We start from the raw sequence: 13,045 nt of genomic DNA, 5'->3' as shown, positions 1-13,045 counted from the left end.
GAAAAGGAAAAAGAGAGGGAGGGGGGGGGGGGGGGGGGGGGGGGGGGGGGGTGGACTGGAGGAAATATGGAACAATGGAACAGGAGGAGGAAACCATCAGAGATCACAGACACGCTGAGAAAGGAGAATCTGGAGGAGATAGAAAATACACAAGGCTGAAAAAAGGGAGCAAAGGTTGAATAATAATAATAACAATAATAAACATCAAGCTTAACAAAGTGATATTTTGGAAGGAAGGGCCAGTAAAGGTTTAAAGGAAGAGTTTGTTCCTCCAGAATGTCTCAACATTTTTGAAGGTGTCCATAAATTCACAGCTAATTTCTCATTAAAATCCTTTTCTTTGTGTTTCAGGCTGCTGAGTACAATGTGTTTGAGGGCATGGAGCTGCGCGGTGCGCCGCTGGTGGTGATATGCCAAGGAAAGATTGTTCTGGAAGACGGAAACCTTCATGTCACCTCTGGAGTGGGACGTTTTATTCCCTGCCCCCCCTTCCCAGACTTTGCCTACAAGCGCATCAAAGCCAGGAAGCAGGTGAATAACTTAGTTACTGCTTCAGATAGATAATTATACATTTTTGAGGCTACAAATCTACAACAATTTGCAGTTTAACTCAACAAGTTAGTTAATTACTGATGGTAATTAAATTAAGTAAAGTTACACCTCCAGGTCTGGTAAAACTTTACAAAAGGAATGATGAACAGACAATTCTCTCTTTCTAAAATTACTCAACAGTTACTAACATTTACTCAACCAATTTGTTTAAAGCTGTATTCTGCGATTTTTGGTCATAGTCAATTCACATTTCTCTTGGAGAACTGCATTTAGTGTTTAGTGTTAAACAGTATTATTTAATCCTTTCCTTAAGCAGTCATTTATTCATTTCTGGAGAACAGGTGAGGAAAAGTCATACCATGTGTGTCTGAAAGAGGAACTCAGAGCAAAGAAACAAAGAAAATATGATTTATAGTTGACATAACTTCTGTTTTCTGTGATGTTAACTCCTGGTCTGTTTTCTTTTTTCTCAACTCAATCAAATGTCCTAAAGTCAGGAACAAATAAATATAGGTACAAGAAAGGAAAACTCATATATTAAATGGATATTTTATATTTATATTTCAGGCCTTGATTAATTGTTTGGTGATTTTTGTTTACAGATAATAAAACCCAAAATTCTGTGTCAGAAAATTGTGGATTACATTAGGACAATAAAAAACAGTACCTGTAGAAATCCTGACAGGTTTTTCTACCAAACAACTTATCAAATCTGCAAAAATATGAATTCAAACGAGCAAAACGAGCAGAGAAGCCTGAATGAACAGCTGAAATTATTGTTTTCTTTTAAATATTATCTTAGACTTTTTGTTCTTCTTTTAACTTCACCTCCATGATAGTAGCTGAGTCTTCTTCCTGCATTTACAACATGCACACTGAAGATTGTTGATCTCAGCAAAAGCTGGTATTGCTTATGTTTGTGTTCACTGATTGAAAAAAGATGTGATTTTTGAGATTGAAGCCAGCCCTCTGCCTGTCGGCCAGTCGAGCTGGAAACCAACCGACTGGTGGCCAGCTGAGCTCTCGGTGTAACGTCTGGAGTTTTCTCCTGACAGTTTTCCAAAAGCTTTTTAGCAATCTCACTTTCATCACAGGAAAGGCCAGGAGGACGGTGAGTGCTTTAGAGGGAGTTTATTGAACAATGTTTTGCTGTCTAGTAAATCGCTTGAATCATCCAGAAACATATTATGGCAGCTTATATTTATTGTGTGCAGTAGTCTTTTGTTGTCAGTTTCAGCAGTGAAGTAAAATTTATATATATTTTGTTGAATAGCTGGAAACTATTTGAAGGACAGTGGAAGAAAAGCAATAACAATAAATAAAACTTAGCAACATTGAAACAACTTCATTTGAATAATACCAAGCGGTGCCTGTTTTCCGCTCCCATACTGTGCCAGAGGATTCACATTTGCAGACGTTTCCTAATTTGCAGCTGACTGTTAATGAGAAAATGGAGCTGCAGTAACAGTGTGCTGTTTATCTTGGTAGCAGTTACTGTTTTGCCTTTATGGATCACAGATGTCTCATTTTAACTTTTAACAGACTTCCAAGATTCCACTGAGTCACCACACCGGCGGGTAGACCTTCAAAATGATAGCTTTTTCATTTACATTCACTTCATTTGAACACATACATGCTGTGTGTGTATTTAGTTTTTTTCTGCTCAAAAGTATACTGCACAGTTAATATGTGTGAGTCTCTGTTTTCCAGGAGACTGTGAATCTATATTTGTATTTTGTCATAAAAGTCCACCAACATTAACCCGTTGAAACCGTTGTGAATCCTCATTTTTGTCAGGTTTTTACTCCTCCATGTCTAACACGTGTCTGTCCTGCAGCTGGCTGTGCTGAGGGCAGTGCCCAGAGGAATGTACGACGGGCCCGTGTCTGAATTCTCCATGTCCCGTGGCGGCACCCCCTCCGCCTCGGCACGCACCTCGCCCACCAAGCAGCCGGTCAGAAACCTGCACCAGTCTGGATTCAGTCTAGCAGGTAACGCCATACCAAGGCATCCTACAAGAAAAACCATCTCTGTGCTCTTCTTTGCTTTGCCGTTTATGTACTGACATAAAGAGAGAATACATGCGCTTCAGTTTCTCCTAATATTGACATTAGCTGTAATGTGAAGCATTAGTGGCATTCATGATTACTTTTATTATCTTGTTCTCGTACATTATTTGTTAAATTAATTTCTAAACTGAAACTGTGGTTTTGTTTTTCCATTTTAGACATTGTATTAATTATCCACGTGGATAATCTTAGTCTATCCTAAAAACTAAAACAAGGATTTCCTGATCAGGATATTTTATTCCTGATAGCAATAGTACTGATAGTAAGTAAGTAGTAAGATTACTAAGGTTTAATTTACTTAATTATTAATTTATTTAACATGGAATTAGAGTGATTGAGGACTTCTGGGTAATTTGCTAAATGTCAGCCTTCATGTTGTGGCAAAGTATAAAAGTTCAGGCCCAACTTCTCTTTTCAAAGGCAATCTTCTGCTCTTGTTGTCTGTCCATCAGAAACTGGCCAATGGGTAAAAGCACAAGATATCTTTTGTTTCCTGGTACCTGCTTATTAAATTTAGTAAGATCAGATCAGCATAATTTAAGTACAACTTCTTCAAACTGTGTAAGTTACAGTGAAGAGAAGTTTTCCTGACTGATGCTCTAACTGCATTTGAAGTGATTCTGGATACATTTTCCTTCAAGGCTGAAACTTTTCCATTCCAAACATCTTGACCTGTTCTGTTAGAAAGGCCAGTCTGATGTGTGAGGTCACAGTAATATCACTGTTTGGCATCTGTTCCATCATACAGAGCTCCAGCATGACAGCATGATTGTGCCCATATGTCATGTTAGCACAGAACAGACTTAGATTGAGACAAGAAACGTTAGTAAATGTTTCATCCAAACTGCCAAATTGTGACAATCTTTGCTCTTTAATTAGATGAAAAATCATTTCAGCTTTTGTAATCTTGTATTTTTTTATAGGTAATAACTCAGTTTGAAAGAAGTTTAGCCGAATGCATAGCTTGTCTTTACAAGCAAAGCTAACGAGTGAGACCTCGCTGGAGAAATGTGACCTTTGTTGGAAAGAATTCCAACTTTGATTACATATATCTGAGGCTGCTCCTGGTTTCCCAGGTTTTGCAACAGTTTGCGTGATCTTGTGTAAGCATATGTGCGCGTGTGTATGTGTGTGTGTATGCATATTTTGAGAATGAGTCCTAGTCCTCTTCTATTTTAGTTTTTGTGAAGCTACCACCTGCAGAGTTGATTTACTTGTTTGGAAGGAGATGGAGAGGATTGTTTGATTAGTCACAGTGTTTCATGGTCTGACATCATTCTGCTTTCCATTGTTGTGTTTGCAGATTATTCGAGTCGGCCTTTGGCTCGTCCTTTGGAAACTATACTACAATGTCAGGCTTTGAATCTTGTAGCTTCTATAGAACTGATGCTGCAAAATGTAACAGTGTAAATATCCAGGGAAACAATCTGAGAAATAAATATTTTCAGTAAGAATTATTTTTGTGCCAACTTAGAAAGAGCTTTTAAATAGCACATAAATCTAAACAGTCTGACAAATGGTGTCGCTGGTTTCCAGAGGAGGGTGCCAGATTCTGATTTTGGCTGCAGTTTCGTGACACTGTAATGGTTATGCAGGCCTGCGTCAGTCTATAAATCACCACAGCCCTCCATTCACACTGCTACAAAATGTTGGTAAAAGTGCTGTATTTATTATTCACAGACTTGATTGTTTTAAATCAGATTTGATTAGGTAAGCAAATAAATCAAATTGACAAATCCATCTGGTTATGTAAGTTAGTGAATTAAGTTGGTTTCACCCATTTAATCACTGATGTTTGTGTGTTAAAGTTTTGCAAAGCATTTTCTCGGTTCATTAACTAGAAGTTTTCCAAAACACAATGTCAAGATTGGATGATATCATTCCCTATTCCCATGTATAGTATAATCACAAAATATATAATTAAGTCATAAAAGTATATGTCCTCTTTGATTTTGCAGGCTATTTGTTTAGTGTTGGTAAAATTGTGTTTAAGAAATAAATTCTACTAAATCTAGTTGGAATAAAACTGCTTTACTCATCTCAGATCTTTTAATCAAATATTACTAAATAGGCTTAAGTTCACCTCAGGTTTAATTTACAGATTTGTGGAGAATGTAAAGAATAACATTGTCAGAGATGGCAATAAACATTTATTCATTATTTCATATTCTTTTTCACATCTCGTCATGTTACAACCACACATTAACACAAACTGTAACATCAGAACATTGGGTGTGGAAAATATTTTTTCCTAACCTTTTAGGCCTTTTAGATCTTTAATATTCTCTTTTTATTGATTTGAATGCAAGAGACTAACTAGTTACTAAAGCTTGTGGTAATTTACTTAAATATATATTTAACATACCATCAATAACTGCCTCTTCTTTGTCACGTAACGTTTTAACTCTCTCTTCCTGTGTAGGTCCTCCCACCCCAGAGGACGCTCCCATCAGGCCACCTGGTCGCCGTATTGTAGTGCCCCCTGGTGGTCGGTCCAACATCACATCTCTCAGTTAAACAGCAGGACAACACTTCTAGAAGAACAGAGTGGACGATAGAGGGAGGGGACGAGGGAGGGGAGGGAAAAAGGGACAGAGGACCAGAGTTAGTCAAAATTTGAAGAGCAAAACACTGAATCCTCATGCCTTACCTGTCACACTGCTACTATGCTCAGATGAGAATTGTATCCGTTTTCCTGGAAAGAACAGAAACAGAAGTTGCCAACAAAGCACATTTCACATGAACAATGTCAGCCTCAGTTCATGTCAGTGCAGAATACTTCATACCAACCACACAGCCATGTTCTAATGTACTTTGGTAAAACCTTACATCATCACATTTAACCTTGAGAAGGAAATAAAGTTTTTCAAAGGAAAATGGATACTGATTTTCTAGGGATTCTCCTTTTACCCTGCTTGGCTTTTAATATCACCCCTTTCAGTAGCGAGCTTTCTCCATAGTCAGCAAGACTGAACAATAGATCCCACAATAGCCATGTTTTGTCATGCAGTACCATTGATTAGCTCTAGTTGGCAATGTACATATGGTAGATGTAATGTAGCTTTGTGAATGATGTGGTTGCAGCCTGTTTGGGTTTACCGGACCAATTAAATTCTTTTATCACCTCTAAACACAGGAGGGCTGCTGGACATGGAGCTGCATGGGCCACATTAATATGGGTGACGTGATCCATGATCCTTTCCCACCTCCTCCTGTAAGGCCATACTTACCGTCCTCATTATGTACTGTATTGATGTTAAAAAAGACAATAAGATCAGTGTTTGAGAAAACACAAAGAAAGAGGAAATATTAGAAGTGTTTTTATTATTCTTCATTCCCTAAAGGTTTGTCAGATTTTATTATTTTGCGTTCCTTCATTTTCTTGCGTAAAGAACATGGCAAGAAACAGTCCTTTGCATTTGCTTCATGTAAACTGGCTGCCTCTGTGACGCTGTGACCATTTCTACAAAACAGAACGATGGAACAGAAAGGTGCTAACAAATAAATACAAACTCTAAACTTGCTGGGTAAAAAATAGCTCTCTTATTACTGCTCTTTACTGATTTGTTTTATTTTTAACTAGCGCGGCTCTCATTTGAAGGACAAGTGGAAGACCATCATTCACTTGTGATCCACCTTAACCCTTTAATAAAATCCTCAACACATTCAGCAGCAGCCTGAAAGTAAACCAGCCTATTTTCTGATAAGGCAGAGGATGACGGTGCCGTCAGGGAATCCATTCTCTTTATTTGGCGACAATTGAAACAAGATGCTCTTATTATTCTGCACACTAAGGCTGAGATGAGATGTGGGTCTTCTTGTATTTATGTTAGGATGACAACCTTTGTTGTTACGTTTCTTTTAATTTTTTTTTTTTTTTACGATTGTGTCAGAACTCTGAGATGGCAGGTCATTTAAAGGTGTGCTGGTATGAAATGTTTCCTGAATAAACATGAGTTGCAGCTGGTGTTATCTCTTTATTTCATTTCTTTGGTCTTTCCCTGTTTGTTCCTTGTAGTTGTTTTGGTTTATTTTAAGGTTAAGGTCATCAGAACCACTGTCAATGTAATCAGGCTATAATATAAAATATTAAGAATATAATATACTCTCAAACTAAATGACTTGACGGATTTGATTTATTTTTGGTTTGTCTACATAATCCATCAGTTTTCTACAAAGAGAAGAAACAATCTAGAATGGAGTTAGACTTGGATAAAATGTGGTTACAAGATTAGTTCATGGGATGAATTTATTTGGAAAAATCCATTGTTTTGACATTACTATTAAGAAGACTTGAATAGTAATTGCACTCCACACTTCTACATTTTACTTCTGTATTTATTTTCACTGAAAGTTTAAACAGATCACAAACATCCCACTTATGCCTTGAACATTAGACATTAGACTCAATGTAGCGTTTCACATAAAGTTAACCAGAAGTTTAAATACACTCAGTGAAATGAATCATACATTTATTTTCCTGACTGTCTGAACTTAAAAATCAGACCAAACTTCTCTTGTTTTAGGTAAGAATTACCGCAATTATTTCTACTTACAAAATGCCACAATAATGAGAGAATATGTCACAAATGTATTTATTAATGTCTTCAAAATTAGAATTTTATTAGCCTCCTTCACATTCAACCAAACAGAAATTAATTTACGTAAATCTAACTAAACTGAAACTAAAGAAATTTGGTCTGACTTAACTTGAGACAGTGAGAAAAAATGTGTGCGTGTTTTTTTTTTTTAATTGATGTATGTAAACTTACGATTTCAAGTTAAGATCATGAATAGAAAATGGATGAAAGAACATCAAATTTTGTGTTGAAGACAATGTAGCAACCCTTTTTTAATCAGGAATATGGCAGCAAATCTCAGAATACATTTCTTTTCAAAATTTTTGTCTCATATTTTACTTTAAACATCTTAAAGCCTAATTTATATGCTGAGGTGGCCTGCTTATCTGCAGCAGTGCCAGTCAGAAGTGGAAGCATTTATCAACCGAAAATCCCCTCTCTAGTTGAGCCAATATTGTGGAAAGCGCTGCCTCAGCGAAGTCTGCAGTGGAGGAAGGAATGGGCCGTACCCTCCAGATGACCTCAGGGAGCAGTTAGCTCAAATCGTAAACAGTGGATGAGTGTGTGTAAGAGGGAGAGAACAGCTCATAAAGCTTGTCAACTGCAGCAAAAGAGGAAGTCTTTTTGATGCCTCATGTAAGTAAATGCACTTTTTACTTAACTATTTATTTAAAATGTTGTCTTTAGTGAAATATTCTCAGCAGTCATACCAAGACTCCCCACATTTGAGCCATTTGTTGTAACACCAGTCAAACAACACTAGAGGGCAGCCTGCACTTTGATGAAAAAAGTAATAAAATAATTCAATACACTAGAACAAAGCAAACAACATAGGTGTATTGTTTCCAAAAATGAAATATATTATTTAAGGCACACATTAAAAGTTTAAACTTCATCACAATTGCTCACAGTAAATACACAGTGACAACTGAAGGACAACTGAAGGACAACAGAACATGGGTAAAATTCACAGTTGTACAATTTTCTTATCAAATAATAGACTAGAATTATGCTTAGGATAAAGAATCCTCCCTTTTAATTTGATTTACCCGGCATAAATACTATTTGTAAATGTTATTCAAATGTCAATGCCAGAAATCATTTTGGTTGAATATCACTCATTTTATTCAATACACTCCCCCTTTTTAGTAGTCAAATGCTACTTTAAATGTACAAGTTTGAATAATTGTTCCCCAAATATTATTTACACAGTAAAACAGGCTCATACTAATCCTTTAGCTATCCCAACTTACACAAGGTACCATCTTTAGATCTGTAAAGTACCTCAACAAGAACAACAAGAACACAAAGGTAAGTCAAAACATTGTACCAATCTTAAATAGAAAAGTGCCATTACTAATGAATTTAACTAAATTTATTTTAAAGTTAATAAAGAATAATAAAGAAGATTGAAAGGACTGACTCACATTGCAGCCAGACAACAGCAGTCAGTGGAGTCATCGCTAAAGTTTATATTTTTATTTAGTAGCTTGAAAAAAGGTGGGGATTTCATCACTTTTACATACAGGAGTTAGCTTAGTGTGATATCTATAAGGCATCCCTCTTTGTGCAAGCAGGCAAATATTTTGAGGGGATGAGCTGATGAGAAATGTTTATTTTAATAACTAGACAACGTTTTGTTGCCTCACATGTGTGCCAGGCGCAGAATCCTGGATCTGAATATCATACAAACAGTTTGCAGAGACAAACTGACAATGAGCATTTCAAATGATAAATAACTGATTAAAATCAACTCAAAAGAGGAAATACATCAACACACATCTGGCAGAGAGTGCAGACGCTAACTGATGAAATTCATCTGTCCATCCCTAAGATTTATTCATTTATAGCATTAGTTGCATAAATGCTACCAATAATGAAAACAACATGTGCAAAAAGAGAAAACAACAATTGGTTTCTCTTTGCTTCCCTAGTAGGTCATTTGCAGACCAAGGCTAAGTTTGTTTTTTTTAATTCTCTTGGTCAAGGGTAATCAATTACGGTAACATTTAGTTTCCTAGTTTCCCTCAAGATTAAATCATGTTTTATCTTCTTGTTTGATTCCACAAACAAATTTTTCTAGAACTAAAAACCTCAACTGTGAGTAAATCACAAAAATTTAACTTTTTTCTCTGACAGTCTGATATGCTGCATGACACTAAGTGTTAAAAACCTATAATCACTGTTAGCTTAATTAGCCAAGCTAAGCATCAGGATCACTAACCATTTAAATATTGCCCTGAAAAAAGCAAGCCATTCATTTTCAAGCCTCTAATTGAATTCGAATCATTCTTACATCGCTAAAATCAAAGTTTGGTTTTGTCTAATAAGACTAGCAGTTTAATAATGCTACTTCTGTCATGCTTGTATCCAATGTTATATGGATCATAGAGGAAAACTTTTTCTGTGCAATGGTTTATTATTATTAAATGTTTCAGGCTTTCATACACAGGATGAAGAATCACTTTAAAGTTGGCGGCGCTACATGACAGCTCATGTTCCTGCAGACCTTTCAGGTTACTCTCTGGAATGCAGAGATTATTCCACCGAACTGAATATTTCCTAGAACTAACACGTTACTATCCTGGGACTCGGATGTCACCTTCCAAAACTTACCAGACTCTTTCCACAACATATCTGGCATTTTCTGGAAAATTGTCTGACAAGTACCTAGATTACTCATAGGTACTTATTAGATAGTTTTCAATAACCTCTAGGTTACATAGCAAGACATACCATGTTCTTTCCTGAACCTGCAGTACCATGAGAAACTATTCACCAATCTTGATATTTCTTTGTGTTAAGCTTTACTGGAGTATCTGTTCATATGACCAACTTCATAGAGCTGAGCTTTATGGGAGAAATAAAACTTCACTTTTCAGTCACCAAGGAAACCATTATGTCTGGCTCATAATCAATACATCTCAGCACCCCAAGAAAAGACAGAGGGGAAGATGAATGGAGCTAAACACAGGAATTTTCTGAAGTAAAACCTGCTTCAGTCTGTCAGCGATGTGAGACTGGGACGGAGGTTCACCTTTCAAAAGACAATGACCCAAAGCATACTGCTAAAGCTCCACTCAAGTGGTTTAATGGGAAGTTTTAAATGTATTGGTAATGTCTAATCAAAGGCCAAACCTCAATTCAATTGACAATCTGCAGACAGACTTAAAGATTGCTGTTCACCACCGGAAACCATCTAGAGCTAGAGAAGGTTTATCTTGAGGAATGGGCAACAATCCCAGCAGCAAGACGAGGCGAGCTCTTAGAGACGTATCCAGCATGACTTGCAGATGTAATGTGTTTGTTTCACAATAAAAACAAAATGAAATGTTGAAAGCTGCATGTTCTTTAAATGAAATGATGCAAATCCTAAAATAATCCCCTTTTCCAGGTTGTGAGCTAGAAAACACAAGAAATGCCAAGAGGGGTGAATACTTTCTCAATGTGCTGTATCAGATAGTATCTGGAAATTACAAGTTTTTCTCCTGAACTTAACTACTTTAATTTAGAGGATACTTTCATAAACTTAGAGGTTACCATTCAGAACTCACTAGAATACCCGTAAGGTTCCAAATATAGCTTTGAGTTTCAGGAAATTAACTAATATGTTCCAGAAAGTGTCTGATAAGTTCTGTAAAATCTTCAGGGAAGGTACCAAAAACAGCTACAGAAAAAAAAAAAAAAAACACAGTTCATTATGGAAAGTACCTAGTAAGTTTTGGTACATTTTCAGAAAGAAACGTCTTCTTTCCATAAAAATAACCTTTACCTTCTGTGAAATTACAGCTCCATTATGTAGCACTACCAACTGCAATGTTATAATTAAATGACCATAGTTACCTAGAAAACCTCTCATAATAAAACCAGTGTCAGTACATTCAGGTGGAGGTGCTCTGCTGCCTTGGTTTTGGAAATGATCTGACTTCTTGCTACAGCACTCTGCTCAGAACCGAGGCTGAGCAGACGTAAGAGCACCAGGGTGACGGAAGGGAAAATGATACGAGACTCTGCTGGGAGTCCATCCGTTTGGTGACAGCAAAGCAGTCCGTCAGTCAGTCTCTGACATGGCTGCCTCCCAGGGACACCATCTTTTGACGCCTAGCTGCTTTTTAGGTCTAATGGTGTGAAACAAGTGTGCACAGTGCTGTTCTTGAGATTTTACAGACTATGGAGGAGTGCAGGAACATAGAGGACCAGGTGTGAGTGCATGTGCTGACAGAATGATAGGTTTTGCTTGTAAGTTGCTGAACTGCAAGCTTGAGGCAAGTGCAAGTGATGAGGTGGGGATCTGGGAGCAGGAAGCCTATCCTGATAAATAGGCAGCTGGTTCAACATTGTTGTTCTGTCCGTCCTCTATTGCCTTGTTCTTCTCGCTTGTGGATAGTTCAGAAGAATCCACTACGACTTTCCTTGACCTGTTGAGATTAGAACAAAAATCTAATGTTGAGCAGATGATTTTTCACTCATGTCACATTTTAATGAGCCTATTTATTCATCATAGTTCCACCCCACAGCTGTATATCTCTAAAATGCATCCATGTGTCCATGTGATATGATTTTTAGTTGGTAATTTAATAATTCATCACTGAGTTGTTTCTAATATTTTATTTTCATCAAAGTTGCAAATCCCTAATGTTTTTAACAATTTTTATGCTGATTTTGTATTTTTTTATTAGTGTTTTTTCAATGAGAAAGCTACAGTTAATGGAAAACATTGTGTTGGTTAATGTAACTTTATTGTTTGGTCTTTCAGTTTTCAGGTTTCAGTCACTACAAGAATATCTGCATCCAAAGGTTTTTTTTTTTTGAGAGTGAAATTTATAAAAGCAGAAAGAATGAAGAATTTGCTCAAGTTCACCTTTTTGTCAATACTTTGAAGTTTTCTAATTTGCCTTCCACATTTGTATACTTAGAAAGAGCCAGTAAAAATGTTATTTCTTGTCTGCAGTGTTTTTCCTCCACCTCGCAGTCAACAGGAAGGCTCCTGTTGATACCAGTTGCTGTGTTTTTGTCTTGATCATACACCCACAAACATACCATAAAAAATCTGCTTTACTTTTCTTTCACAGCATCCCATATGATTTTATCAGCTACCAAGGCACACTTTTGATTTAATTTAATATGCTTCACCCAAGTTTAAAAATTGTAGAATTTGAATCTTTACCCTTGGTCTCAAATGTATTTAATTATTTACCAGTAATATATTTTCAGAGTAAATGCTGCTAGTGTGGTTTCTTTGACCAGGGGGGTTGTAGTGGAGGTCTGCAAGCTTCCTTACTTTTCTCTGTTGAAGACAATGAAGTCCCTCTGGACGTTGTCCAAACGCTGCTGCAGCTGTCCGTTCTGGGAACAACAGATAAAAGCAACCATGTCAAAGGAAAAAAAAACATTAGTTATGAGAATTAGGTTTTGTAATAACTGGTTGATCAATTCTTCCTTTGGTTTTGTTTTTATAATATTTCACTGTACTGTACAGTTTATATTACAAATATAGCATTCCTCGCCATGTTTGCTCCTTTGTGACGATGACAGTTGCTTTGCAAAAACATTCATATCTCTTAAACTAATTCACATTTTGTCACTTTATACCTACCGATCTAAGAACTTATTTTTAGATTTTATGGAATGAATTTAAAGCAGGACAACAAATTGCCTTCAGGGGACATTAATTATTAACAGAGTAATTTAACTTGACAAAAGATGTGTAAGTTTTATAGTCAGGTCTTGTATCTTTGAAGGACACGTATGCTCAGATGTTTCCACCTGCTTTTTCTGTACTGTGTTCCACTCCATCATGTGAGATCAGGCAGCTCCAGGCCCCAACACTAATGTAGAGCCAAG

General features: G+C 36.7%; 1 protein-coding gene and 1 long non-coding RNA gene across 2 annotated transcripts; one reads left to right on the top strand and one right to left on the bottom strand.

The window, feature by feature from the left end:
• The first annotated feature begins 74 nt into the window (after nucleotides 1–74).
• LOC106943297 (dihydropyrimidinase-related protein 3-like) lies at nucleotides 75–6,593 on the top strand. Its single transcript, XM_015026610.1, has 4 exons — nucleotides 75–174; nucleotides 332–531; nucleotides 2,390–2,543; nucleotides 5,044–6,593. Exons 1-4 carry the CDS (start codon nucleotides 75–77, stop codon nucleotides 5,136–5,138), a joined length of 549 nt encoding a protein of 182 aa, XP_014882096.1. The 3' UTR covers nucleotides 5,139–6,593.
• Nucleotides 6,594–7,358: 765 nt separating this feature from the next.
• On the bottom strand, nucleotides 7,359–12,571 carry LOC106943299 (uncharacterized). Its single transcript, XR_001423884.1, has 2 exons — nucleotides 12,483–12,571; nucleotides 7,359–11,619 (listed from the first exon to the last, which is right to left on the bottom strand). It is a non-coding gene; the product is annotated as an uncharacterized LOC106943299 (long non-coding RNA).
• Between the last annotated feature and the right edge of the window lie 474 nt (nucleotides 12,572–13,045).

This window comes from Poecilia latipinna, unplaced genomic scaffold, assembly GCF_001443285.1.
Source record: "Poecilia latipinna isolate Pla-1442-1.1 unplaced genomic scaffold, P_latipinna-1.0 Scaffold5107, whole genome shotgun sequence".
NCBI lineage: Eukaryota > Metazoa > Chordata > Actinopteri > Cyprinodontiformes > Poeciliidae > Poecilia > Poecilia latipinna.
The sequence above is the reverse complement of the archived record's forward strand: the minus strand, read 5'-3'. Positions and strand labels throughout refer to the sequence as shown.

Coding starts and splice junctions, on each gene's coding strand:
- LOC106943297 (XM_015026610.1), top strand. CDS start 75: ATGGAACAGGAGGAGGAAACCATCAGAGATCACAGACACGCTGAGAAA. Junction 175..331: donor GCTGAAAAAAGGGAGCAAAG/GTTGAATAATAA, acceptor TTCTCATTAAAA/TCCTTTTCTTTGTGTTTCAG. Junction 2,544..5,043: donor GTCTGGATTCAGTCTAGCAG/GTAACGCCATAC, acceptor CTTCCTGTGTAG/GTCCTCCCACCCCAGAGGAC.